General features: G+C 49.0%; 1 protein-coding gene and 1 non-coding gene across 8 annotated transcripts in view; one reads left to right on the top strand and one right to left on the bottom strand.

Moving 5' to 3' along the window:
- Nucleotides 1–26,897, top strand: part of CAMKK2 (calcium/calmodulin dependent protein kinase kinase 2) — a 43,840-nt gene that overhangs the window by 4,332 nt on the left and 12,611 nt on the right. For 6 of the 7 annotated variants that reach the window (XM_059676552.1, XM_059676550.1, XM_059676551.1 and 3 more), the window contains 10 exons: nt 10,492–11,002; nt 14,909–14,956; nt 15,650–15,703; nt 16,697–16,748; nt 19,056–19,189; nt 20,045–20,081; nt 23,338–23,359; nt 23,501–23,589; nt 24,752–24,951; nt 25,806–25,859. In XM_059676552.1, coding sequence (XP_059532535.1) covers nt 10,556–11,002; nt 14,909–14,956; nt 15,650–15,703; nt 16,697–16,748; nt 19,056–19,189; nt 20,045–20,081; nt 23,338–23,359; nt 23,501–23,589; nt 24,752–24,951; nt 25,806–25,859 — 1,137 coding nt within the window. In that variant the 5' untranslated portion in view covers nt 10,492–10,555. Of the gene's footprint in view, nt 1–27; nt 252–10,491; nt 11,003–14,908; nt 14,957–15,649; nt 15,704–16,696; nt 16,749–19,055; nt 19,190–20,044; nt 20,082–23,337; nt 23,360–23,500; nt 23,590–24,751; nt 24,952–25,805; nt 25,860–26,897 lie in introns of those variants that run through there. The other variant, XM_059676549.1, reaches the window with a different exon arrangement.
- LOC132222318 (U6 spliceosomal RNA) lies at nt 18,554–18,660 on the bottom strand. Its single transcript, XR_009450187.1, has one exon. It is a non-coding gene; the product is annotated as a U6 spliceosomal RNA (small nuclear RNA).

The following is a 26,897-nucleotide window of genomic DNA, read 5'->3' as shown; positions in this document are numbered from 1 at the left end:
AGACTCGGGTCCCTGGAGATCTGTATGGTTTCCTGACAGGCTCTCTTGACCTCGTCGTGCTGGCAAAGGTTGCCCATTTTCTCACGGAGTGGACGTCGCCTCCTCCAGGAGGTTATGCATAGAAATAATTTCCGAACGGTTTTGCTCTCTGAAAAAATAAGAGTTTGAACGAGTAGTTTTTTCCTTCGTCCCTGATTGGATCCCTTCCTCAACAAAATGAAAGCAACATAAAAAGGCATATTTAAAAGGAGGTGAGTGGGTGAGTCTTCGAAGGGAAGACGCACCGTGCCCCTGCTCTGGCATTCCCTGCTGGGTGATGTTAATGACCAAAATGAGGAAGGAATGATTTTCGCCACTGACGTTTTCCGTTTCAACGCGTTTGTGTTTGTAGTGTTGCCGATGAATTTTTTTTTTTGATTCAATTATGAAACGTTTTAAGCACAGAGAAAAGCCAAAGTTTTGTGTTGTTGACTGGCTTGTGTTTTTGGAAGGCTGGAAGGAGGCCCAGTAGTTGATGGAAAGAGGGCAGAACGGGGTCCTGGCGCTGAAGCTCTGGTGAGCTTCCACTGAGCCAACCAGCACTTCTGGGGGCTGGTGACAAGCTCTGCCCTGGGGACTGAGGAAGGTGGGGGCTTGGTCTCTGTCCCCCAGGAGCTCCCAGGTGAGTGGTCTGGACTCCTGGGGAGTGCTTTGGAAGAGATAAAGGAGTCTAGCATTTTCCATTTTGAGAAGGAAAGAAAATCCCAAGAGTCTGTGGTGCCCCCACCCCCACCCCACCCCACCCTGAAAGCTGTTGGGAAACTATTTTTATGTTGTCTGTTTTTATCCTGTTGGCTTCTGTAAATAGTGGCGAGATGGCAGTGGGAGAGAGAAACATGCTAATTGCAAATTTAAGGGGAGAGAAGGACTGTCCCCTAAGGAAATGCGAAATGGGGGCGCTGGGAGGCCAAAGTCTTCGTGGCTGGGACACAGGTAGGAAGCAAGCGGGCAGGAAGGGGCATTGTGGGTGGTGCCTGAGATAAGCCTCTGCTGCCGGAGTTTAAATGGGGAACCGGTGGTTTGAGTGGGGGGCAGGGTGTTGGGGGAAGGACGCCTCCCTTATGCTTTCTTAAAGGCACTTGGGGGTTTTACCTTCAGTACCTCTGGCGGAAATTTTCACTTAGATTCATCCCAGACAGCTCTCCCACCCTTTAGGTCCAGGTGTGGAAGACAGGGTTCTGGACCCCAGAGCTGCTCCCAGCCCCTCTTTGCTCCTGGCTGGGGTTGCTTTGAGCTGGAGGCTGGGGAAGGAGAGAGGAGAAGCTAGATTGAACATCGCCCCCAAAAGCAGGGAAGAGGGAGGGAGGAGGGCCATGGGTGGGCAGGGTGCCGATGCCTGTGGATTTCTGTGGCTTCTGAGTTGGCCCCCTCTGTCTCTGATTTGCTAAGCTGCAGCATGTTAGAGTCGAAGTCTTTTTCTTCTCATTACAAATTGCAATTCCAGTTTTGCTGCCTCTTGTTTTGGGCCAGTGAAAGACTGGGAGGGATTCATTGAGAGAAGAGGAAAGAAGGGAGGGAGGGAGGGAAGGAGGGAGATGGTTCCTACCTCCTTTTTCCAAATACCCCCACCCCACATTCATACTTCCTCACTCTTCAAGGCCACCAGTACACACCTGTCTTTAGATACCTGGCTGCTTGACTGGGATCCCTCTCCGTGGTGCTTCATCATTGACTGAACAGTAGCTGCCTAGCAACTCTTAAGACAGTTGACCTTCTTGCTCCGTAAGCATCCAGGGCTGCAGGGAACTAGGGCTTCAGGGGTCAGGACACCTAGTTCTTGTTCTGGCCCAGCCCGGAACCTGCTCAGCTGCCTCGGAGAAGTCATTTCACCTTCCTGGGTCGCAGCAACCCCATCTGCAGCCCTGGCGTGCTGATCCTGAAAGCTGAGAGAGCGTGCAGATTGTTATGACACAAACGAGCAAGGATGCGAAATGATACTGTAATTACATTAATTTTGTGAGAAAGTGATGCCTGTGGACAACAGAGGGGAAGATGAAGAGTTAAGTTAGTGTGGTGGGATTAGAGATAAAACATTTTTGTTGTAATATAAATTAAAACCAATTGAGGGGCTTGAACTCGATAGCCACTGAAGTGCTTTCTTGGCAACAGCTTCCATTTGGGGAGCGTATACTGTGTGCAGGGGCCTGTGTCCCGGGGGACGTGGGTATTGTCCCCAAGGTCACATGACTAAGAAGAGGGGTTCTGCTGAGCCTGGTCACAAAGTTCTACCTCTCTAGGAGCCTTTGATTTCGCCCAAAGCCCTGTGTGATTGTGGGCAAGTCACTCAGACTCTCTGCCATCACCCGTGAAATAGGCATGATACAGTACCTAGCTCGTAAAGTCATTGTGATGATTAAATGAGATGATACATGCAGAGTGCTTAGAACAGCACCTGGCACTTGGCAAGCACGCAGGAAGGCTAGCCATGACTCTTCCTGCACCCACCACCATCATAGCAGCTGCTACAGTGGTGCAGCTCTTGTGTTGGAAAGTGCTGGTTAGTTTCTTCTCTTCACTCTGTCCTGTTCATCCGTCCTTCCCCATCCTTGATTTTAATTTTTTTTTTAAGATTAAAGAGAGAGACGGAGGAAGAGAGAGAGAGAGACTTTGGAACTACTGGTTGAAGTGAAGGCTCTCTTGTAGCTGCCTGGCAATTTGGCCTGGGTGGGAGCCTTAAGGTGTAGAGAACTGATTGGTCATCTGGCAGGGAGCTTAGTAAAGAAGTTTTGTTTAAAAGAAAGAAAGAAAGAGAGAGAGAAAGGGAGGGAGGGAAGGGATGGAAGGGAAAGAAAGGTGTCTTAATCCTCATCCAAGGATATGTTTTCTTATTGATTTTAGAGTGAGAGGAAGGGAGAGAGGGAGAGAAACATGTATGTGAGAGAGAAACATCGATTGGCTGCCTCCCCTACGGGGGATTGAACCTGCAACCGTTTGGTATATGGGATGATGCAGCAGCCAACTGAGCCACCTGGCCAGGGTGTGAAGAAGCGTTTCTGTCAATCCTTCCTGTGTCATCTGTCAGTCAGGATACTTGGTTGTAAGTGACAGAAAACGGATCCCAAACTAACCTACGCAAAAATGGGAGTTTATTGAGTCATGTAGTTACAAACTCCTGTGGCATATGGGCTTCAGGCATGGCTGGATCCAGGTACCCAAACAATTACCTCCTATCTCAGTTCTCCTCTATCTGTTGCCTCTCTTCCCGCTCAGTCAACTTCATTCTAAGGCCAGGTTCTCCTCAACCCCTGACACTCTAGAAGTATATCCTCATTGCGCTAAGTTCCGCAAAAAGAGACATTCTTTTTTTTTTTTTTAATTAATATTTCTACGAAAACCTTAAAATTAGACTTGGTAGACTGACTTGGATCACACACCTACTCTTGAATCAGTCACTTGACCAGAGCAGTTGATGCCCAGTTGACCAGGCTTGAGTCATACGGGAGCTACTGAAGCTGATGGTGCAGACAGCTCCAGGGAGTGGCCTTTCACACGGAAGGATGGGTTTCCAGACAGAAACCAGGCCACTGTTATCAGACTAAAGGTGCACAGGCCAGCTAAAGAAAGCTTCTGGCTTTCTGAGTGGCCTTGGGATGCATGAAACAAACAATGACCTCTAGCCAATATTTATTGAGTGCCAATAATAATCTAGGAAGTTTGAGAACATGGAGTTCATCAATGAACAAGAGAGGCAAAGCCACAGATCTCCTAGGTGACGTCAGATCAGTGTCTCCATGCCCAGACCCTGTGCATTGCTTTCCGAGCACCGTGAGACGCGGTGCCGTGGCCCTCTCCCCTCACACAGGCGGTGGTCTCAGGAAGGCAGAAGACTGGGCTCCCCGTGATGAGAGATTTGGGCCCAGCCTGGTCACAGTATGTGGACACTGCAAGACTGCACCAGTAATTTTCAGTCCCTTCCTGGAGAACTCAGGTCAGTTTTAGCTCTGCCTAGTACCTCTGTGTGACTTTGGGCAAGTCATTATACTTTTTGGGCCTTCATTTTCTCTTGGGTGAGATGAAATGGTTGGAGCAGGTGACCACCGGTCCCTGATCTGGGAGGCAACTAATCAATATCTCTTTCACATAGATGTTTCTCTCTCTCTGTTCCTCTCCCTCACCCTCTCCCTCTCCTTTCCTCTATCTCTAAAATCAATTTTTTAAAAAATATATTTTATTGATTTTTCACAGAGAGGATGGGAGAGGGATAGAGAGTTAGAAACATCAATGAGAGAGAAACATCCATCAGCTGCCTCCTGCACACCCCCTACTGGGGATGTGCCTGCAACCAAGGTACATGCCCTTAGCCGGAATCGAACCCGGGACCCTTCAGTCCACAGGCTGACGCTCTATCCACTGAGCCAAACTGGTCAGGGCTAAAATCAATTTAAAAAAAAAAAGAAAGTATGTCTGTTTTGTTTGTCCAACACATAGTAGGTTCTCAATAATTACTTGATGAAAGAACCTATAGGTGAGTGACTTTTCTTTAGGGCCTCCCTGGGCCTCAGTTTCCCCACATGAGAGAGGATATGGCTAACCATGCCTGCTATCCCAGGAAGGGTGTCATCCCTGGCTTTGGGGACCCTGCACTGTGTGTGTGTGTGTGTGTGTGTGTGTGTCTCCCGGCAAGACCTTGGCACCCTCACTGGCTGCTTGCTGCGTTGTGGCTCCCGTGGAGGCCTCTGCATTCGGTGAACAGGTGCAGGTTGGAAACAGCCTCCAGGAAATGGGACAGTGCTTCCTGGCAGAGGAAGGAGCGCTTCCCTCCATCCTGGCCCTGAGCCTGGGTTCATCTGCTCCAGGGAGAGTCCGGTTGCTCAATTGTGCTGCCCTGTGAGAGGGGAGGGGAGCTCGGGCTGGCAGCCAAGGGGGTGGGGAAGGCCTTCGGGGCTGGGGGAGGGACCCGGGGTTGGGGCAGGAGGCTCAGGGGAGAGGCCACTTGGCATTTTGTCCAACCTTAGCATCTATGCAGAGAGGCCCTCTTACAATGGGGCCCTGAAATCAAATGCTCAGCAGTCCCTCCCTCTCCCCCACAGGGGCCCCGGGAGGATTACGTGACCCTGGCAGAGCCATTAGCCTTGTGCCGTGCATGATAAGTGCTCATCTGGGTGTTCGCTGTTGCTGCTATTATGCTAACCATTGTCTTTGTGTACTTTTTCCTCTTTGGGCGTGTGTTGACAGGTCCCATCAAATCCTCACAGGGCCTGTGACCTTATAGGGTTTGTGACCTCCACTCCTGCAGGGGTCTGTGGCAGAAGTTCCTATTATTGTCAGGCTGAATGCCCAAGCCCTTGCCTGCCAGGCCTCACTGCGGACCAGTGGCCTCCAGGTGGCCTTGGGATCTGAGACCCGGACACACCTGCCCCTGCAGCACACAGGCGCCCAGCTCAGTCCCGGCCAGTGTCTATCTCTTCTCCTCCCTCCTCCAGACCTCAGTGGCCAAGGCCAAGGCTAGGCCAGGTGCCAGCTTGTCAGGGAGACTGATTAAAGCAGCTTTTCCGGGGGGTGGGGTGGGGAGGGGGAGGTTTGGTGTCCTTGGCCTGGAGTGGAAATCAATAAGCAATTGTTTTTCTCTTGGCAAGAAAAGCAAATCTCCATTAACGTTCTCAGGTGCTGCCAGGCTCGCTTTCTTTTCAGGAACTCTGCCGCCCTGGCAGAGGTGGCTCTGGGTGGGAGGACGGGCCACACGGCCAGGGCTCGGGGAGCCACACAAGAGCAGGCTGGCCCTAGCTGGTTTGGCTCAGTGGATAGAGCATCGGTCTGCAGACTGAAGGGTCCCGGGTTCAATTCCAGCCAAGGGCACATGCCCGAGTTGTGCACTGGATCCCCAGTGGGGGGCACGCAGGAGGCAGCTGATCAATCATTCTCTCATCATTGATGTTTCTCTTTCTCTCTCCCTCTCCCTTCTTCTCTGAAATAAATCAATAAAAATGTATTTAAAAAAAAAAAAAGAACGGATTGGTTTCTTGGACATCAGTACCTCCTAGGAACATTCTGGAACATAGCCTGGCAGGTAGTAAGCATTGAATAGGCATTTGTGGAAGTAATAGCTTTTTGATCACTTGACCATGTACCAGGCAGGATATTGAGTGAGGCTTCATTTAATAGTCCTCAGGACTATTGGGTGAGTGCCCATTTTATAGATAAGAACACTGAGGCCGAGAGAGGCTAAGTCACTTGTCCAAGCCAGCTCAAGCAGTTGAACTTCAGGGGCCCTGCTTTTCCCCTCCTGGGAGACAAGGACCATAAAAGGGATATGTAATGTAATAGCAGCGGGTTCACAGAAAACATTGAACTTAGGTTTTATTCTTTTTTAAAAAATATATTTTATTGATTTTTTACAGAGAGGCAGGGAGAGGGATAGAGAGTTAGAAACATCGATGAGAGAGAAACATCCATCAGCTGCCTCCTGCACACCCCCTACTGGGGCTGTGCCCGCAACCAAGCCGGAATCGAACCTGGGACCTTTCAGTCCGCAGGCTGACGCTCTAGCCACTGAGCCAAACTGGTCAGGGCGGGTTTTATTCTTTAACTGATAGGGAAGCCAAGACAGGACCACAGTTAAGACTCCTTTCTCAGATATTCTGATGCACGCTCCCCCTCTCTCACCCCACAGACAGCCTTATCACCCTAAGTCCTATCATGGCTACAGTTACCTTCTTTCCAATTTTTACTTTTAAACTAAAGGTACATACAGTGAAAAGTCAGCCCCTCCCACCTAGTTTCCCCACTTGTGCAAACCGAGGGAGGCCACTGTTAACCATTTTCTCGTATCCCTTTCCAGAAAAGTGCTCTGCACGTGCAGTCATGGACGCATGTGTGGCCTTTCCCCCTGCGCCAGCAGCAGCATACTAATGCGTTCGTTTCCCCCCTGTAATAAATGGTGTGTCTTGGAGCTAATTCACATGAGGGTGTGTAGAGTCACCTCTTTTAAAAGAAAAGCCTGGTTTTCTCCTGGGGTATGTGCACCTCATTTTCATTTTATTTACTCAGTCCCCTGTGGATGGCCCTTTCAAACCACATTACCAAAACCTTCTCATTTTTTGTGTGTGTGTATGAGATTGCCTGTAGATAAATACTCGGGTGCGGAATTGCTAAGTCAAAGGTCTGCATTTGGGATTTTGCTAAATATTGGTGAATTTCTCTTTGTAAGGATGGTGCCAATTCATACTCCCTGTGGCCTCACCAAAATAGTGTTGTTGTTATTATATTTTTTGGCCTTGTCTATCCCATAGTTGGAAAAAGTGGTTTTCATTGCAGTTTTACTATTACTTCCTTTTTTAATTTTCACCGAGGATATTTTTTTCCATTGGTTTTTAGACAGCAGAAGGTAGCGGGAGGGACAGAGAGAGAAACATAGATTTGAGAGAGAGACATGGATTGGTTGCCTCCCGACCGGGGCCGGGGATCAAGCCTACAACCGAGGTACATGCCCTTGACTGGGATTGAACCTGTGACCCTTCAGTCTGCAGGCTGACGCTCTAACCACTGAGAAAAACTGGCTAGGGTTTATTTTCTCGATTTCGGTAAAATATACATAACAGGAAATTTACAATTTTAATCATTTTTTATGTGTATAATATAGTGGTTTTAGTTAAATTCACAATGTTGTGCAACCATCATCACTACTTCTAGAATTTTTTTTATCACCTCAAACAGAAATTCTGTACCCCATAAGCAATGATTCCCTGTTCCCCGCTCCACCAGCCTCTGCTCACCTCTACTCTACTTTCTGTCTCTACGAATTTGCCTACTCTTGGTATCTCGTATAAGTGAAATCATACGGTGTTTGTCTTTTAATATCTAGCTTGTTTCACTTAGCACATGTCAGAACTTCATTCCTTCTTTATGGCTGAATAATATTGCATTGTATGGTTAGACCACATTCTGTTTATCCATCATCAGTTGATGGACCCTTGGGTTGTTTCCACCTTTTGCCTGTTGTGAATAGTGCTGCTGTGAACATGAGTGTCTGTGTATCTGTTTGAATCCCTGCTTTCCATCCTTTTGGGTATATACTTAGGGGAAGACTTGCTGGGTCACGCAGTCATTCTATGTTGAACATTTTGAGGACCCACCAAACCATTTTATGGGAGTTTGACTTTGTAATTCTCCTAACAGCGGCCACGCATCGTGTCACGTGATTGGCTTTTTGTTGTTCTTTTACTGTGAACTCTGTATTCATAAATTGTGCCCGTGTCCAGGCTGGGACACACGGTTATTTCCTCATGGCTGTTCCGTTGGTCTTTCCTCGCTGCATGAGAGCAGGGAGCCCATCTGCCTACATCGCTATCTAAATGGGCTGACATAGAAGCTGTTCCTGAAATACCTCTTTTAGAACGGTCCCAGGAGGGCAAGTGACATTTCTCTGCCCCTCTTCCACTTCCTCCAGGGAGCCCTGGCTTTCTGCTCCCATCTGTACCTTCCTCTTTATCCCCTCACTGCCACCCAGTGTCATCAGGAGGTAATTTATTCATAACATCTCTCCACTGAGCACCTTTGTAATGTGGTGATCAGCACGAAGCTGGCACCGTCCACATCTGGGGAGGTACTCCCCGAGTCCCAGCAGCACCTGTGACAATTGTCCAGCAGAATTGGTTGAGCACGTGAACCAAAGTTTGATAATCTTCTGTCCCAGAGACGGAAGGAATTGACAGTCTTCAGGGAGTGCATCGGTCTTTTTTTTTAAGATTAACCATTTAAAAATATACAAGGCAGTGGCATTTAGTACATTCACAATCTATCCAGTTCCAGAACATTTTCCTCACCCCAAAAGGAAACCCTGTCCCGGTTAGCAGTCACGCCCATTCTGCCCAACACCTCCCCAGTCCTAGGCAGCCACTAATCTCCTCTCTGTCTCTGAGGATTTGCCTATTCTAGGCGTTTTGTATAAATAGAATCATACAGATGTGACCTTTGGGTCTGGCTTCCTTCGCGTAGCATGATGATTTTGAAGCGCATCTAGATTGTAGCACATGCCAGGGTTTCGTTTCTTTTGAGGCCCGAATCGTATTGCATTGTGTGGCTGGGTCCTGTTGTGCTTTGTCCGTTGTTCTGTGGATGGACGTGGAGGTTGTATACCTCGGAACAGAGTTGCTCGGTCATGTGGTACTTCTCTGTTTAATTTTTTGAGGAACCACCAAGCTATTTTGATATCCATGTTCTTGACCTCATGTTTGCCTCACATCTGGCAGGCACCAGCTGGGGCCTGGACTAGGAAAACCGGGCCTGGACTAGGAAAACCGCGCCTGGCTCCTTGGGTAACACAGACTGCCCTGGCTCCCACTGTCCGGGCCCCCATCCTTTGTCCGATGTGACCCCTGACCCCCACTTGTTGGTTGAGGATCGTTGGCCAGGAGACCCAACTGCTGTGTACGTGGCTTTGCATTAGGAGAGCTTGGACATAATCCCCTTCCTTCTCTCAGGCCTCAGCTTCTTCGCCTTTTACAGTATGGGGCTGTGACAGCCAACCAGCGGCCTCGTGTGCTTGTGAGATTATGCTGATGTGCAGATGTTTTGTAAACTGTGAAGTGCTGTTTGAATCATCCCCATGGTGAAGTGATGCAGCCTGGAGGTGTTCCATTTGGCCTACCCAGTATTCAAAAAGATTTGAAAGAATTGCTAATTAAAAAAAAAAAAAAATCGTGAGATCTCATCTAACGTTCTGGGTTTAGGGCTTTTTTTGAAGAAAAAAAGGGGGGGGGGGGGAACCGGGCAGGACTAGGCCCAGATTCCTGCTTAGCAATAGCTGGCTTGAGCTGGAAATAGCTGCCCCCTCTGTAGGGGACCTGTGTGCTCTATTTTGGGGTTTTCTCATACTTGGTTCCTTCTGAAATTGAGTTTGGAATTCTTTTTTTGTAATTATCGCCCGAGGATATGTTTTTATTGCTTTTTAGAAAGAGAGGAACATTGATCGGTTGTCTCCTGTATATGCCCAGACCGGGGATTGCACCCTCAACCTAGGTCTGTGCCCTGACCAAGAATCAAACTCACAACCTTTTGGTGGATGGGTTGGCACCCAACTAACGGAGCCTCCCGGCCAGGGTGAGTTTGGAATTCTTTTTTTTTTTTTTTTAAATATATTTTATTGATTTTTTACAGAGAGGAAGGGAGAGAGATAGAGAGTTAGAAACATCGATGAGAGAGAAACATCGATCAGCTGCTTCCTGCACATCTCCCACTGGGGATGTGCCCGCAACCCAGGTACATGCCCTTGACCGGAATCGAACCTGGGACCTTTCAGTCCGCAGGCCGACGCTCTATCCACTGAGCCAAACCGGTTTCGGCTTGGAATTCTTGTTTTATGTGTGAGGAAGGGCTTTTAAAGCAAGGAAACGTGGAGTGTTCATTTCTGTGTAGACTCAGAGATCAGGTTTCGCAAGGTTTTTCTAGGATGTCAACCCAGGCCCCAGCCTGGGCCAGCAGCAGGGTGGGCGCTGACCCTTCCTCTCTCTGCAGGTGGCACCGCTGCTCATGGGACTGCCCCGGAGTGTCCTTGTCAGATGAGGCCCACGCATGCACCATGTCATCATGTGTCTCTAGTCAGCCCAGCAGTGACCGGGCCGCCCCCCAGGATGAGCTGGGGGGCGGGAGCGGCAGCGGCAGCGGCGAAGGCCAGAAGCCTTGCGAGGCCCTGCGGGGCCTCTCGTCCCTGAGCATCCGACTGGGCATGGAGTCCTTCATCGTGGTCACCGAGTGCGAGCCGGACTGCGCTGTGGACCACGGCCTGGCCCAGGACCCGCTCCTGGAGGCTGATGGCCCAGAAGGCCCCCTCGACGCTGGGTCCCAGGCCCGACCCCACCTCTCCAGTCGCAAGCTGTCCCTGCAGGAGCGGTCCCAGCTGGATGCGAATGGCCGCTGCATCCACCCGGCCCCACCGTCCTCACCCGTGGCCTCCCCGCAGTCCTCGCCACGGCTGCCCCGGCGGCCCACCGTGGAGTCCCGCCACGTCTCCATCACTGGTATGCAGGTGCGTGAGCGACAGCTGGGCCCGGGGTCTCCATGTGAGATCGGCTCCCCCAGAACATGCCCAGTGCAACCGGCTGACTGGGGAGGTGACCCCAGAAAACCCAGGTGGGGAGGGAAGCGAGAGGGAAGGAAGTCAGCTAAGGATGCAGTTATGGAGCTGGTTGCCAGGGGAGAACATGGGAGGCAGGTAGAACTAAGTCTGAGTTATCCCACCTGCCCTGAGTGTGAGCAGAGCATCTGGGGGCCAGAGAGAGCCTCTCGCAAAGAGATGCATGTGCTGGTGGTTGGAAATCGTGTGGGGGGCTCTGAACTGGGGGTGGCAGGTCCCTGAGAGGCCCCATGGCCTTACAGCCTGGCCCCCCTGGTGGGTGGTCTGCCGGCGCCAGGCACTGAGCTCGACACTGTGTGTGCATTTCTCATCGGATCCTGCTGTGAACTGCTGGGAGGTAGATCAGGACTCAGATCCCCACCAGGTTCACGGCCCCCCCCCCCCCCCCCCCCCCCGTGATCTGCCCCGTCTCTTCTCCTGCCCCATCTCCTGCCTTTCTGCTGGCGACTCACAGACCTCCATCCACACTCACTTCCTTATATTCTTCAGGTAGCCAAGCTCCTTCCCTTCCTTAGGCCCATAGCTTTGCCTTCTCCTCTGCTTGGAACTTCTCCCGTCTTTGCAAGGTCACCTCCATCTGACATCCAAGTCTCTACTCAAATGTCACCTCTGAAAGGCCCCAGACTACCCTCTCTAAGCAGCCTGTCCTTTTGCCCTGTTGACTCATCACTGTTATGTCTTGTGTTTGTTTAGTTGCTTATAGCCTGTCTCCCCGCAGCTAGAATGTAAGCTCCGTAGGGACGGTCTTGTTCCCCATTGTGTCCCCAGCGCTCACCTCACACAGTGCCTGGCACGTAGTAGGAGCTTGAAAATGTTTGTTGAAGGAAGGAATGAATGAATTTAATTGGGAGAAGCCAGGAAATCAGGAAAGGCTTTAATAAAGGGGCTGATATTTAACTACATTTTGAGGGCCATCACCCCAATCAAGATCACAGGCTTTTCCAGCACACCCAGCAATGCATCCCTCCCCCCACTTCACTTTCCCACATAACCCCTGACCTGGTGTTTTGTTTATTTTAAAATATATTTTTATTGATTTCAGAGAGGAAGGGAGAGGGAGAGAGATAGAAACATCAATGATGAGAGAGTCATTGATTGGCTGCCTCCTACATGCCCCGCACTGGGGATCGAGTCCGCAACCAGGGCATGTGCCCTTGACCGGAATCGAACCAAGGACCCTTCAGTCCACAGGCCAACGCTCTATCTACTGAGCCAAACTGGCTAGAGCCTACTGACCTGGTTTTTATCATCGTAGATTAATTTTCAAGTTCTAGGATTGTATGCAAGTGGAATTGTTTAAGCACGTAGTCTTTTTTAGCTTAGCTCCTTTCACAGTATAATGATGCTGAGGTTTGTCCACGCTGTTGCAGACACCAGTAGTTCCTTCCTTGTTATTGCTAAACAGAACTCCACTGTTCAGATATGCCCCAGCTTGTTGGACATTTGGGTTGTTTCCAGCTTTCGGCTTTTCCAGATAAAGCTGTCATTAACATTTGTACACAAGTCTTTGCCTGGGTATGTGTTATCCCTTCTCATGGGTAAAATGCCTAGGAGTAGAATGGCTGGGTCATATGGGAAATGTATGTTAAGATATTGCCAAACTGTTTTCTTTTTTTAATAGATATTTTATTGATTTCAGAGAGGAAGGGAAAGGGGGGGAAGAGAGAGAGAGGAGAGAGAGAGAGAGACATCAATGATGAGAGATAATCATTGATTGGCTGCCTCCTGCACGCCCCTACTGGGGATCGAGCCCATAACCTCGGCATATGCCCTGACTGGGAATTGAACCGGTGACCTCTTGGTTCATAGGTTGTCGCTCAACCACTGAGCAACACCAGCCAGGCCCCCAAAACTGTTTTCTAAAGAGGCTGCACCACCCTAGCTGGTTTGGCTTAGTGTATAGAGCAGGAGTGGGCACACTTTTTTACTCCAGGGCCACAATGGGTTCTTAAACTGGACCGGAGGGCCGGAACAAAAGCATGGATGGAGTGTTTGTGGGAACTAATATAAATTCAAAGTAAACATCATTACATAAAAGGGTACGGTCTTTTTTTTTTTTTTTTTTTTTAGTTTTATTCATTTCAAACGGGCCAGATCCGGCCCGCGGGTGGTGTAGAGTGTCAGGCCTCAGACTGAAGGGTCCCAGGTTCGATTCTAGTACCTCAGTTGCAGGCTCAACTCCCAGGGCACGTGCAGGAGACACTCAATTAATGTGTCTCTCTCACATTGATCTCTCTCTCTCTCTCTCTCCCCTCTACCCCCCGCCTCTCTTCCACTGTCTCTCAAAATCAATTGAAGAATATGCTTGGTGTGGATTTAAAAAATAAAGAGGCTGCACCATTTTAAATTCCCACCAGCAGTGTATGAAGGTTCTTTGTGCCCTAAATTCTTTGGTCAATCTTCTTGATTTTAACTAATCTATTGGGTGCGGTTTAAATTTCTATTTCTCCATTGATTAATGCTTCTTAGTCATTTGTATCTTCTTTGGAGAAATTTTTTCCAAATCTTTTGCCTATTTTTATTTTTAAAAAAATGTATTTTATTGATTTCAGAGAGGAAGGGAGAGGGAGAGAGATATAGAAACATCAATGATGAGAGAGAATCACTGATCGGCTACCTCTTGCACGCCCCATATTGGGGATCGAGCCTGCAACCCAGCATGTGCTCTTGACTGGAATCGAACTCAGGACCATGCTCTATCCATTGAGCCAAACTGGCTAGGGCTCTTTCACCTATTTAAAAAAATATATTGGGTTGTCTTCTTATTAATGAGTTATAAGAGTTCTTTATATATTCTGGATACCAGTCCTTTGTCTGATATATGTGTTGCAAATAGTTTCTTTTAGTGTGTGGCTTGCTGTTCATTTTCTTTAACAGTATCTCGAAGAGCAAAAGTTTTAATTTTGATGAAGTCCAGTTTATGATTTGTTTCCTTTTATGTTCTGTACTTTATATATATTATCTAAGAAACCTTGTCCCAAGGACACGTCTTGTATCATTTTACATTTCTATAGGACAACGTGGTCATGGATTACTAGTTTAATTTAAGCAAGTAATTTAAATTAATTTAAAGTGAACTTTTTATAAGTGGGTACAATCTTTTAAAAACGGCTAGCCAAAACCGGTTTGGCTCAGTGGATGGAGCGTCCGTCTGTGGACTGAAAGGTCCCAGGTTCGATTCCGGTCAAGGGCATGTACCTGGGTTGCGGGCACATCCCCAGTGGGAGATGTGCAGGAGGCAGCTGATCGATGTTTCTCTTTCATCGATGTTTCTGACTCTCTATCTCTCTCCCTTCCTCTCTGTAAAAAATCAATAAAATATATTAAAAAAAATAAAAATAAAAAAATAAAAACGGCTATTAAGAGAGTCCAAACTGTTTGATTACGTATTTGCAATGTACAAGAGCTGCTGTTAGAAGTCAGGACACTGGCCACCCCGCAGAGAGGCCGGTGGCTGGGGTTGCTTCTAGGGGGCTGGGAATGCCTTCTTCCTTTCTTTTCTTTAAAATTTTAAAAAACATGTTTTTATTGATTTTAGAGAGAGAGAAAGGGAGAGGGAGAGAGAGATAGAAACACCCATGAGAGAGAAACATCGATTGGCTGCCTCCTGCCCTACTGGGGATGGAGTCCACAACCCGGGCTTATGCCCTGACCTGGAATCGAACCAGCGACCTCCTGGTGCTTGGGTCGATGTTCGGTTCACTGAGCAACACCAGCTGGGCACTGCCCTCTTTCTTGGTGTTTGTGACAGGTTTATCTAGCTGCCAACTTACAGTTCATGTTCTGTTTACTTTCCAGGATTGTGTTCAGCTGAACCAGTACACACTGAAGGATGAAATTGGAAAGGTAAGTATCCTAGGAGCCAGGATGTCTCAGATACTGTGTGTGTGTGGGGGGGGGGGGGGGGCAGCCATCAGAGCTGGGAGTGGGAGAGGAGTCCTTGGATGCAAGGGTGCGGGCCAGGTGTTGGGATCAGGGTCTTATTTGTTTTTATGTCATAATACTAATGTGTTTCTGCAAAAGCACAGAAAGTGTCCAGAGAAATCCCCTGTCACTACGGTGATAGTTATAGCATCCCCATATTAGTGTTGCTTTATTCTCCCCTGAGGTACTCTCACACCTGTTTTTGCTTTTGTTTCAGCCAATGGGCAGTATCGTTACAGGGGTCAAAAACTCACACGCCACTAGAAGGGGTCAATGGGGGAAAGCAGGGGGACATCTGTAATACTTTCAACAACAAAGATCGATTTTTAAAAAGCTCACATGCCAGTAGAGAACGAATATAAATGAGCAGAGCATCCTAGGTATGGCAGCGGGGAGTGGTGAGGTCTGTGGCAAACTAACATATGGCAATGATTATTGGCTTCATACGGTCAGATCGTCTGAGGCTGGGAATCTAGATTCTTATACCCAGTCTTTCTGTTTTGGCAGCTAATTCAAACTTTCTAAAAACTGTAGATCCAACAAAATGCAATTGCAGGGAAGATTTGGCAGATCATAATTTTTTATTGTGTGTCATGGTCATCTCCCTTTATCCAGGGCTCCTATGGCGTGGTCAAGTTGGCCTACAACGAAAATGACAACACCTACTATGTGAGTATTCACATCCTTCTCCACCCCATCCTTGTCCAGAGACAGAGACCTCCTTTTCTTATTTATTTTTTCATTTTTTGTTAATCTTCACAAGAGGATATTTTTCCATTGACTTTTTAGAGAGAGGAGAGAGAGAGACATCGATGTGAGAGAGACACAGCGATTGGTTGCCTCCCACCCGCGCCCTGACCGGGGCTGGAGATGGAACCTGCAATGGAGATACATGCCCTTGACCAGAATTGAACCTGGGAGCCTTCAGTCTGTGGTCCAACGCTCTATCCACTGAGCCAAACAGGCTAAGACAAGACCTCCTTTTCAGCACTCAGCTTCCTGGAAGGTTTTCTCAGCTGTTGTGTCATTTTATTGTTAGGCCACTTCCATTTTGTGCGTTAGGAAGGAAGTGGTATTTCTGTTTTACAGATGGGGACATAGGGAGGTGAAGGGATGGCTTAGGAAGAATGAATGAATGAATGAATGAATGAAAGCAGCAGACGTCTCATATCCTTACTCTGGGCTGCCATTTCTACATCCTCCATAGCCCTAAGAACCAGGAGGTAGTGAGCCAAACAGCCCTTGTAGCTGAGGCTTTAGAGTCAGTCCAGTGTGGGTTCACATCCTGCCTCTCTCGTGTGCCAACTGCGTGACCTTGAGCAAGTGGCATAACTGCTACACCTCACTTTTCCCATGTGTCCAACAGCCAGTCCTGCCCCATCACCCCAGCTCACTCACGTCTGGTTCAGTGGCGGTGAAGCCCACGGCTTGTGCCCTTTTAGCTGGGGAAGCTGGCCTGGAGCCCTGGAAGCACCCTCAGGGCTGGAGGGGCCCTGGGAGGCCACCCTCCACGGAACCTGCTGCTGCTTGACCCCCTGGGGTCACAACATTGTCCCCAAACAGCCAGGGAGCCAAGAGCTTGGGCGAGCCTAGCGAGGAGGGAACTCTCCCCGCCGCTCTCCTCTGCGTTTTCATCAGGTCACGGGGTCTTTTCTCCCACAGGCGATGAAGGTGCTATCCAAAAAGAAGCTGATCCGACAGGCCGGCTTTCCACGTGAGTCTGGGGGGCCTTTCTCTTAGGTGCAGGGGCTGGGGCAACACAGAGAAGGTCCCACTGAATGGTGTCCCCTTACAGAAGGTGCACTGGACACCCCAAAGACAGCGCTGGGCCTCCTACTGAGGTTTTGAAATTCATTTTCATTAATAAAAAGTATTTAACATAATGTAGGTTACAAAGTCAAAAAAATCCATTAGAGGAAAAGTTTGTCATTCCCTCAAAAAGTTAAACATGGAGTTCCCATCTGAGCCAGCAGTTCCACGTCTAGGTATCCGCCCAAGAGAATGAAAACGCACGTTCCCACCAAAGCTTGTATGTGAATGTCCGTAGAAGCACTATTTGTAATAGCCAGAAAGTGGAAACAACCCAATGTCTGTCAACAGATGAATGGGTAAACGAAAGGTGGTCTAGCCAATGAAATACTACTCAGCCATCAAAAGAAATAAGCACGATTCATACGGTCACACAGATGACCTTGAAAACATGACGCCGAGTGAAAGAAGCCAGACACAAAAAGGCCACGTGGCGTGTGATTCTACTTCTATGAAATGTCCAGAATAGGCACATCCATAGAGAAAGCAGATTGCTGGTTTCTTGGGGTTGGGTGTAAGGGGATTCGGGGAAGACTGCTAATAGGTATGGGGTTGCGGGGGTGGAGAAGGGGGTATGAAAATGTTCTGGATTAGATGGTGGTGATGGTTGCACAACCTCACGAATGTACTAAAAACCATTGATTTACAGGTTTTGAAATGTTGAACTAAAAAAATTTAAGTACCATGAAGTATTGGAACTAGATCTACCGGAAAAGTACAGGAGGGCGTATCGTGGAGAACAGCGATTCTTGCTGTATGCCTCCGCCTCCCTCAGGCAGCCCACTTCTCGCTCTTTGAGGAGCTGGTAATGGCGGCCTGTGGTCAGATGATAGACCCACATGTGAGTGTATCAGGCTGCTCTGCACCAGCATTGCTGGGCAGACTGTCAGCGTGGGCCACAAAGAGAACATAGATAAGAGAAAACACAAACCTCATCCTATCACAGGACCCTGGTTTATCCTGCTCCTCTGAACTCCAAGTCAGATAATATCTTGTGCCATTACTTCTTGATTTATCCTTTTTTGTTGTTGTTAATCTTCACCTGGGGATATAGTTTCTATTGTTTTTTTTTTAGAGAGAGAATAGAAGGGAGGGAGTGGCGGCAGGGGCGGGGGGGTGGGGGGGAGAGATTGGTTGGTTGCCTCCTGCGTACCCCCTAACTGGCCCAAGGATAGAACCTTCAATCCAGGTACATGCCCTTGACTGGGAATTGAACCCAAGACCCTTTGGTGCGCAGGCCAAAGCTCTAACCACTGAACCACCGGCCAGGGCCGATGTATCCGTTTTTGCCATCTACCTCTGACTTCCTCTGAAGTCCTTTTCTAACCTCCCTTCCCCAGCCAGCCAATGTAATGTTTAGCTCCTCTCTTGTTACCTACATTAGTCACTTCCCTCCTGTTCCAACAGGTGTAGCCAGTGCTTCCTGACTCCCTGCTTTGCAAGGGGAATTTGTTAGTGCCCTCCCTCCCTTTCCCTTCGAACTCCCCTTCACACCCCACTTCTGACACCTGTACCTTGCTTTCACTTTTCCAAACACGGTCACGTCCAGGTCTAGTTCTGTGACTCACGCTTCGATGCTGGCTTACATAGGGTGTGCAACATTATGAGTTTTAACCATGCCTCTTCCCAGCATTGTGGCCTTTTGACTGTCAGTCACCACAGGGCCAAGCACTGAACTATGGCATCATCTTTTTTTATTTTTTTCCCTAAAAAAATATGGAACGCTTCACGAATTTGCATGCCATCCTTGCACAGGGGCCATGCTCATCTTCTCTGTATCGTTCAAATTTTAGTATATGTGCTGCCAAGGCGAGCACGTGGCATCATCTTTTTTTTTTTTTTTCTCATCGGCTCTTACATCTTTTCCTATTTCTGACTTCATTTTCTGTCTCTGGTGTTTCAAGAGTCAAGGAGATGAGGGGTAATGTGTTTGAGTCCCAGAGAGAGGAGCAGGGATTGACTCACCCTGATACGGTGAGATTGCCAAGCCAGACCCCAGCCTTCTCCTCTCCATCCCTCCGTGGACTCCTGACTCTCTCTGGAGCCTGGGATGGGAAGGAGGGGATTCACAGAAGGCTGAGCAACAGGACCGTGGTTCCAGCCTTGCTGATTTTCAGCAGCAGAAGAAACAGACGAGGAGGAGGCTGTGTGAAGCCCCTGGTGGCATCAGTCACTCCAGCCTTGTCCCTGAGGTGGTTTGTGTCTTCTCCAGGTCGCCCCCCGCCCCGAGGCACCCGGCCAGCCCCAGGGGGCTGCATCCAGCCCAGGGGCCCCATTGAGCAGGTGTACCAGGAAATTGCCATCCTCAAGAAGCTGGACCACCCCAACGTGGTGAAGCTGGTGGAGGTGAGGTGGGGGCTGGGGGAGACAGACACCTAGGAGGTCTGGCTCTGTTATTACCCAAATGCCACACCGGTATTTTCCAGGGAGAGCCACGGCACCTCTGACAGCTTATTGCAGGACTGAGTAGTAATTAGAAGAGAGGCATACTTTTACTTAAAAAAAAAATACTTTTATTGATTTCAGAGAGGAAGGGAGAGGGAAATAGAGAGAGAAACATCAATGATGAGAATCATTGATTGTCTGCCTCCTGTGCACCCCCTACTGGGGATCAAGCTCACAACCCGGGCATGTGCCCTGACCAGGAATCCAACCTGATCTCCTGGCTCATAGGTTGACACTCAACCATTGAGCCACATGGGCCGGGCATAGTTTTACATTTTTGCAAATTTTTGTTGTAGTTAATGCCTGGCTCAAGAGAAGATGACTGGATTCTGGTATCTGCTACTTTCAACCTGTTGTGATATCATGTGTCATGCGGTTTCTGAAAAGGTGGAAATAGTGATCAGATGGAAGCAGAGGCCATGAGAGAAGGGGAGAGAGAAAGTGCTGTGGCCTGTCCAGGCTGGGAGGCATCATGTCCTGCTGGGGTTGGGGAGAAGGGGGACAGGATTTGAATTTTCACCTTGAGGACCCATTTAGCTGTCTCCCAGGAGAAAGGTGGGGTTCTTATTTAACCTGAGGCATTTCTCAGGGAGGAATTTGCCCCCTCCCTTTTGAAACCTTTCTGGGTGTTTTAGACCCTTGAGAGTTTGGACCCTTGTGGTTGTGTTGGATGCTGCTTCCTCCCCATTCATATCTTTCTTCTCTCTTCCTCTCCCTGCTCCTGTCTCCACCTGTTCCATGTGGCTGTGCCAACAGGTCCTGGATGACCCCAATGAGGACCATCTGTACATGGGTAAGACTTGAGCCCTTGCCTTCTGCCACCCTTGCTCAGGCAGCTGTGGCTGCCAAAGCCGTGGCATACTCTTGAGGCAGCCCCTGCCCCTGCCATCGCCCTCCAAGGACAGCTTCTCCTTTCCCATTTCAGCTGGGCCCCACAGCGAGCCCCACAGAAAGCCGCGCCCCTGCTTTGAAGCAAGAGGTGGCAGGGAGTTCTTGCTGGGACTTTCTTTATCTGCATATCCTATTCGTTCACTTGCAAATGTTTATTGAGCAACTACTATCTGCGGGGTACTATTCTAGGCACTGAGGATGCCGTGATGAGGAGGAAAGATGAGGCCCTACTCTTAGGAAGCTGACATTCTAGTTGGAGATGACAGTCAACACCGAAATAAGCCAGATAATCAACTTCACACGATACTCTGAAGGAGGTTAAATGGGGTGATAGAACGATGGAGGGCCCACTTCAGATGGGAGCTAACCAGGAAGCACCTGATTGTCAAGGGTACGGCCGTTACATCTGGGGAGGAGCATTCCAGGGAGAGGGAACAGCAGGCACGAAGGCTGGTGGGAGCTTTGTGTGTTTGAACAAAAACGTGGCCGGGGCAGAGTAAACCAGAGAGAATAGGTGGGGGTGAGGGTGAAGGGTGTGGGAGACCATGGTGGGGCATTTGGAGCCTTGGGGGGAAGGGCACAGAGGGCCTGGGCCCTGCACGTGGAAATGGAAGGACTTGGGCGTGTCTTAGAAGCCTCATTTTTTAAAAAATGGTGAGGACCTTGGGCAGCTCTCAGCGTAAAGGCTGATGAAGGAAACGGGCAGGACTAGTTCAAAACTGAACAGCAGGCTGCTGGGCCCCTGAGTAGGTGATTGACAGGTCACATGTCCAGATAATGTTTGGCTTGGGTAGGCATTCATGAGAGTGGTGCCCATAGGGTTTTTCACTTAAAAAAAAATTTTTTTTTATTGATTTCAGAGAGGAAGGTAGAGGAGGAGAGAGAGAGAGAGAAACATCAATGATGAGAGAGAATCGTTGACCGGCTACCTCCTGCACGCCCCACATTGGGGATCGAGCCTGCAACCTGGCCATCGAGCTCACAGCTGGGCGTGTGCCCCGACCGGGAATGGAACCCTGAGCTCCTGGTTCCTGGGTTGATGCTCAACCATTGGGCCACACCAGCCGGGTGTTTTCCACTTGTTAAGGTGGTGGTGTGACAAGGAGCCAGGCTGACCTTTGGTATTTGATTCCAGTGGTTTTGGAAATCTTTCCAGGATGACCCGTGAGGCCCGTAGGGAGGTATCAACAAGGGTCCTGCGGCTGCAGGCCAGACCCCAAAGGGTGGAAGACATGACCAGCATTTTTAGAGGTTAGAAACGTCCCACCCACCGCTCAGCCGCAAGCGTGGTTCAACTGTGAGCGACTGAAAATAGACCTGTTTCAGCAGGCCAGCTTCCCCCACGCCAGCTGATTTATGGTGCTTGGGTGGGAGGGAGGGAGGCGCAGAAATTCATGAGGCAGTTCTTGAGAGTTGAGACTTATATAACCGAGGCAGACAAGGCCAGAGCTGGGGGACCCACGCTCCTGTCTGTGGCTTTATCTTCAGTGCTGCTGCCTAGGCTTTTAGCCACAGTCTGAAGCCAGGGCGGAGCTGCCCTACCTCTGTTTTGCTCGATGCTGGTTGATGAACTTAAAAGATAGGAAGGGGCCCTGGGGGAGGCAAGTTCCTTTTCTGGGTCGAACTTTTAAGCCTTGCTTTTGTCTGAGGCTTTGGCCCTTTCTCCTCGGCCACCTCAGCCCTTGGAGAGCTTTGAAAAACTTTTTGGTTTCTTCCATACATTGACTCCGATGTGGGTAGGATGATTCTAGAACAACAGACAATTCCATCCCTACTTGATTTTGAAACTCGCTATGCTATGTTTTCAGTTCCTAAAGTATAACTTCGTATTCCCAGTTCTGTTTGTCCAAGCAGAACAAAATTAAAATAAGTATACCACGTCACTCAGTAATTCCATTCCAGGGTATATACTCAAAAGAACTGAAAGTAGTTATCCATATAAATACTTGTATACGAATGTTCACAGCAGCATTATTCACACCAGCCAAAGAGTAGGAGCAGCCCAAATGTCCATCAACTGATGAATGGATAAACACAATGCCATCTGTCCACACAATGGAATAGTATGCAGCCACGAAAAGTAGTAAATGCTACAACATTGATAAATGCTACAACATAGATGAAAACTTTGTGCTGAGTGAAAAAGTCAGGTGCAAAGAGTCAATGTTGTAGGATTCCCTATGTTGGAAATGTCCAGAATAGGCAAATCCGTAGAGACAATGCAGATTAGTAGTTGCCAGGGGCAGTTTCCATATACCCTGGGCTGGGAAGAAATTGACACGGCATGAAGCCTGTGCGTGCGTGTGCTGTGTGAATGTGAGTTCAGAAGGGCTCTGTTAGGTAGCTCTCGAAGTCCTGGTTTGAATTGAGAGTCAGGAAGGGTCCGAGGGCCATCTGCCCAGAGTGCTGAGTTGGAGTAATTTTACCAACTGTTCTTGGTCTGTAACCTGACACAGCCCAGCAGCTTGGAGAACTGGGGAGGGGCTGTTGAAACCTGTTCATGCTAGTTTCTTTCTTGAATCGAAACATTCCTAGGGTTTTTAAGACCCCTGGGGCTATTCTTTGGGCTTAAGTAAGTCGACACTGGGGGGTTGTGTCCCTTTAGACAGAGTTTAGCATCAGTCATATCCCTGGGACCCCGCCTGTCTCCTGTCTCCCTGCTTTGTTTTCTCTGGGTATTTGAGGGGTAGACGTACAGCCAGTTTGGGGTCCTAGGACAGTGATGGCGAACCTTTTGAGCTCGGCGTGTCAGCATTTTGAAAAACCCTAACTTAACTCTGGTGCCGTGTCACATATAGAAATTTTTTGATATTTGCAACCATAGAGTAAAACAAAGACTTATATTTTTGATATTTATATATTTAAATGCCATTTAACAAAGAAAAATCAACCAAAAAAATGAGTTCGCATGTCACCTCTGACACGCGTGTCATAGGTTCGCCATCACTGTCCTAGGACATCAGAAATCTCTGACCCTTAGCTTCCCGATGGCAATACAGAAAAGGAGGACATAGAGCGTCTTGGTTTAGTGGGCTGGTTCTCGCTCCAATCCCACTGTTAGTTTCCGTGCTTCTTGGTGTTTTTAGGGGCGGTTGGGAGGAGAGGAAGATGGATTTCCAGTTTCCAATGTAACCATTTCCCCCTTCTCTTCCCTGCAGTGTTTGAACTGGTCAACCAAGGGTGAGTGTCCCCCGCCCTGGCCGGGCTGCTGCCCAAACTTCTTGGGCTTGTGAAGCGGGGCAAGGTGATGCTGGGCTCTGCAATGAGAGAAAGCAAAGGCTGGTGTCGGTTCTGCTTCTCATGCGTGTGTCGACCTTTCAGGCCTGTGATGGAAGTGCCCACCCTCAAACCGCTCTCTGAAGACCAGGCCCGTTTCTACTTCCAGGATCTGATCAAAGGCATTGAGTACTGTAAGTAGGGCCTGTGAGAGGAGCCTCTCCCAGGGGTGGGCAGGAAATGGGGAGTTTCTTATTTTCCTCCTAGAGCTCAAGGAGGTGGGCGGGAAACAGAATTGTCTGAGGTGCAGAGCCAGGGGAAGCTGCAGAGAACCCGCCAGTGGCCATGCCGCTGGCAGCAGAAACTCTGTTCCTGCCACCCAGGAAAATCAGGAGCAATGGCAAGAGTGTCCTGGCAGGGGCTCTACTTCTATTGTCCCTTATGCTCCACAACCCTGAGAGGGGGATCCAGTTTATCTCCTGGGACCTTTGTTTTCTCATCTGTAAAATGGGAATAAAGTGACTCTCATCAGGGCTGCCATCAGCCAGTGCACATCAGTAGTTCTGACTGGCCGGTGTTTTCTGATTCTGGTTGTTAAACATTTTGACTCTTACCCATGCCTGTCACATTAGGATGGTGTAAGCGGGAAGTAGTTAACACAGGGCTAGGCCCCAGACTGGACATTCAACATAGGAAGCTGCTCCTCCTATCCCCATGTCATCGTCGTCGTCATCATCATCCTCCTCCTCCTCACCCCCACCACAGACATGCAGTTGGGTCTTCCAGACTATAGGATTGGCCTCCCCTGTGGGCTCACGTCCGGGCAGGAGCAGTTAGCCAAGTCCCCAGTCTTGCTTCATGGTTCACACTTCAGTTCGACCTGCTCTCGTCATTGCTGGTTTGGTGAGCAGGTTGAGTGTAGATTTGTGACAGTCGAGTTAATGAAAATATATTCATTCGAAGGAGACATATGTAATACTCTTTGTAATACTTTAAGCAATAAAACAAAATTTAAATAAGAAAGAAAAAAAGGAAATATATTCATTCAACTGTCACAAATCTTGATTCTTGAAGCTGGGAGCCAAGCTCCACAAAAACTCTCCATGCTCCGTCACCGGGCGACTTCGTTCCTAATTGCTATTGGCAGTTGGTGCTTCCCTCTTCCTTTTGGAGGACGGGGGAACGTCATTGGAGCCCCACTTTTCAGTGCTGTGAGAGGGGGAGGAGAGAAGGGGGTAGAGCTGTGGGAGAGCAGAGGGTCCAGCCTGTCTCCATCTCTGGGCTGTGTGGGCCACGTGGCACTCCTCATGTGGTTTTCTTGCCCCCTCTCTCCATCTGGTGTCTACCCGCTTTCAGTACACTACCAGAAGATCATCCACCGGGACATCAAACCTTCCAACCTCTTGGTCGGAGAAGATGGGCACATTAAGATTGCGGACTTCGGCGTGAGCAACGAGTTCAAGGGCAGCGATGCGCTCCTCTCTAACACTGTGGGCACACCTGCCTTCATGGCACCCGAGTCTCTCTCCGAGACCCGGAAAATCTTCTCTGGGAAGGTAGGTTTGGACCTGCCGGAGATGCCGAGTTCTGCCTTATTCGGGTCCTCTCAGTTATAAGTGGCAAGAAATCCAACTCATTGTGGCTGAAACAGTGAATCTGTTAAATCACGTAGATGAGTGGGGTGCATTCGGCTTCGGGAGGTGGTTAGATACAGAGATTCAGATCGGGATCCATCTCTCCATCTTAGGTCTGTTTTCCGGAATTGGTTTCCCCCCCAGGTGGGCTGGCCACCAGCAGCTCCAGGCTACTTGCTATCCGTTTACCAACCTCAGTAGAAAGACTGTTGGTCTTCTGAAGAGCTCGAGCAAAAATCCTGGGATTGGCTCTGATTGGCCCAGCATGGGTCATGTGCCCATCCTTGACCCAGTCACTGGCTGGGGGAAGTGGTGCTCTCATTGGTCAGTCCTGGGTCATGTGCCCATGCTTGACCCAGTCACTGGCTGGGGGAAGTGGTGCTCTCATTGGTCAGTCCTGGGTCATGTGCCCATCCTTGACCCAGTCACTGGCTGGGGGAAGTGGTGCTCTCATTGGTCAGTCCTGGGTCATGTGCCCATCCTTGACCCAGTCACTGGCTGGGGGGAAGTGGTGCTCTCATTGGTCAGTCCTGGGTCATGTGCCCATCCTTGACCCAGTCACTGGCTGGGGGAAGTGGTGCTCTCATTGGTCAGTCCTGGGTCATGTGCCTGCCCAGAGGCTGGGGGCAGGATCAACCCCACCTCACCTCCAGGGACTGAGTCCAGGAGAGGTGGTTCCCCGAAGGAAAGCTGGAGGAGTTTGGGCTGGACAGGCAGAGTGGTAGGTGCCCTTGACCACCGTTGTCCCCTTACACGAAGCTCCTTTTTTCTTGCAGGCCTTGGATGTGTGGGCCATGGGTGTGACACTCTACTGCTTTGTGTTTGGCCAGGTAACAGGGTGGGGGTGTCCTGCCTCCTGAGTGTGGCTGGTTTTTATTTGCACAGTTAGATCTGAATATCAAAAAGGATGCCTTCCCAAATGTACATGATGTAGTATATGATAGTCATATCTGTGAAAACATGAGCTTCTAAAACAGAAGGATTGGCAGAGGCTCTGAGAGGTTGTAAATAATCGATGGATTTAGGGCAAGGGCAGCATTGCTGTACTCTCCCCACTGATCAGTGACTGCACTTTTTCTCCCGAGCCCGATACTGCTTTGATGTTCTCAACAGTGTTCCTAGAAGCTGTTTGTTGTAGGCATAGAATTGGAGTGGAAGTTAAAGTCCATTTGGCATTTTTAATTTAGGGAATACTGTTTTTTTCTTTTCTTTCTTTTTTTATTTTGCTCTTTTTTTATAGTATTGATATTTAGGGGCTTCTATTTTTAAAAAATACGTTTTTATTGATTTTTAAAGAGAAAGGAAGGGAGAGGGGGGAGAGAGAAACATCAATGTGAGAGAGGAACATCGACCAGCTGCCTCCTGACACACCCTGACCAGGGATCAGGCCTGCACCCTGAGCACATGCCTTGACTGGGAATCGAACTGGAAACCAGACCGGCAACCTTTTGGTGCACAGGACAACGCCCAACCAACTGAGCCACACCAGCCAGGGCTAGGGGCTTCTATTTTTAGCTCTGACGTTCGGATTGATTATGTGAGCCGTAAAAGCATGGATTTTCCCGCTTCGTGAGTTTGTGCTCCTGTTGAGGAAAACTTAAGAAACTGGCCCTGTGAGGACATAAAGGGGTTTGTAATCTCCTCCCCTTACCCCAACATTTGATCAGAAAGTTTCAGTCACATAGCAAAGTTGAAAGAATTGTACAGTAAACACCCATGCAGCCGCCACCTGGATTCTACCATAAAGAATCTTGCTACTGTATCACCTGTCTATCCATCCTCAGCCTGTCTTATTTTTTTACATATTTCAGAGTTAGCAGCATCTCTGCACTTGTCAATGTTTCAGGGTGCAATCATTAGGTAGAGCT

The sequence above is a fragment of the Myotis daubentonii genome, chromosome 19, assembly GCF_963259705.1.
Source record: "Myotis daubentonii chromosome 19, mMyoDau2.1, whole genome shotgun sequence".
In the NCBI taxonomy this organism is placed as follows: domain Eukaryota; kingdom Metazoa; phylum Chordata; class Mammalia; order Chiroptera; family Vespertilionidae; genus Myotis; species Myotis daubentonii.
This window is presented reverse-complemented; position numbering and strand designations above follow the sequence as displayed.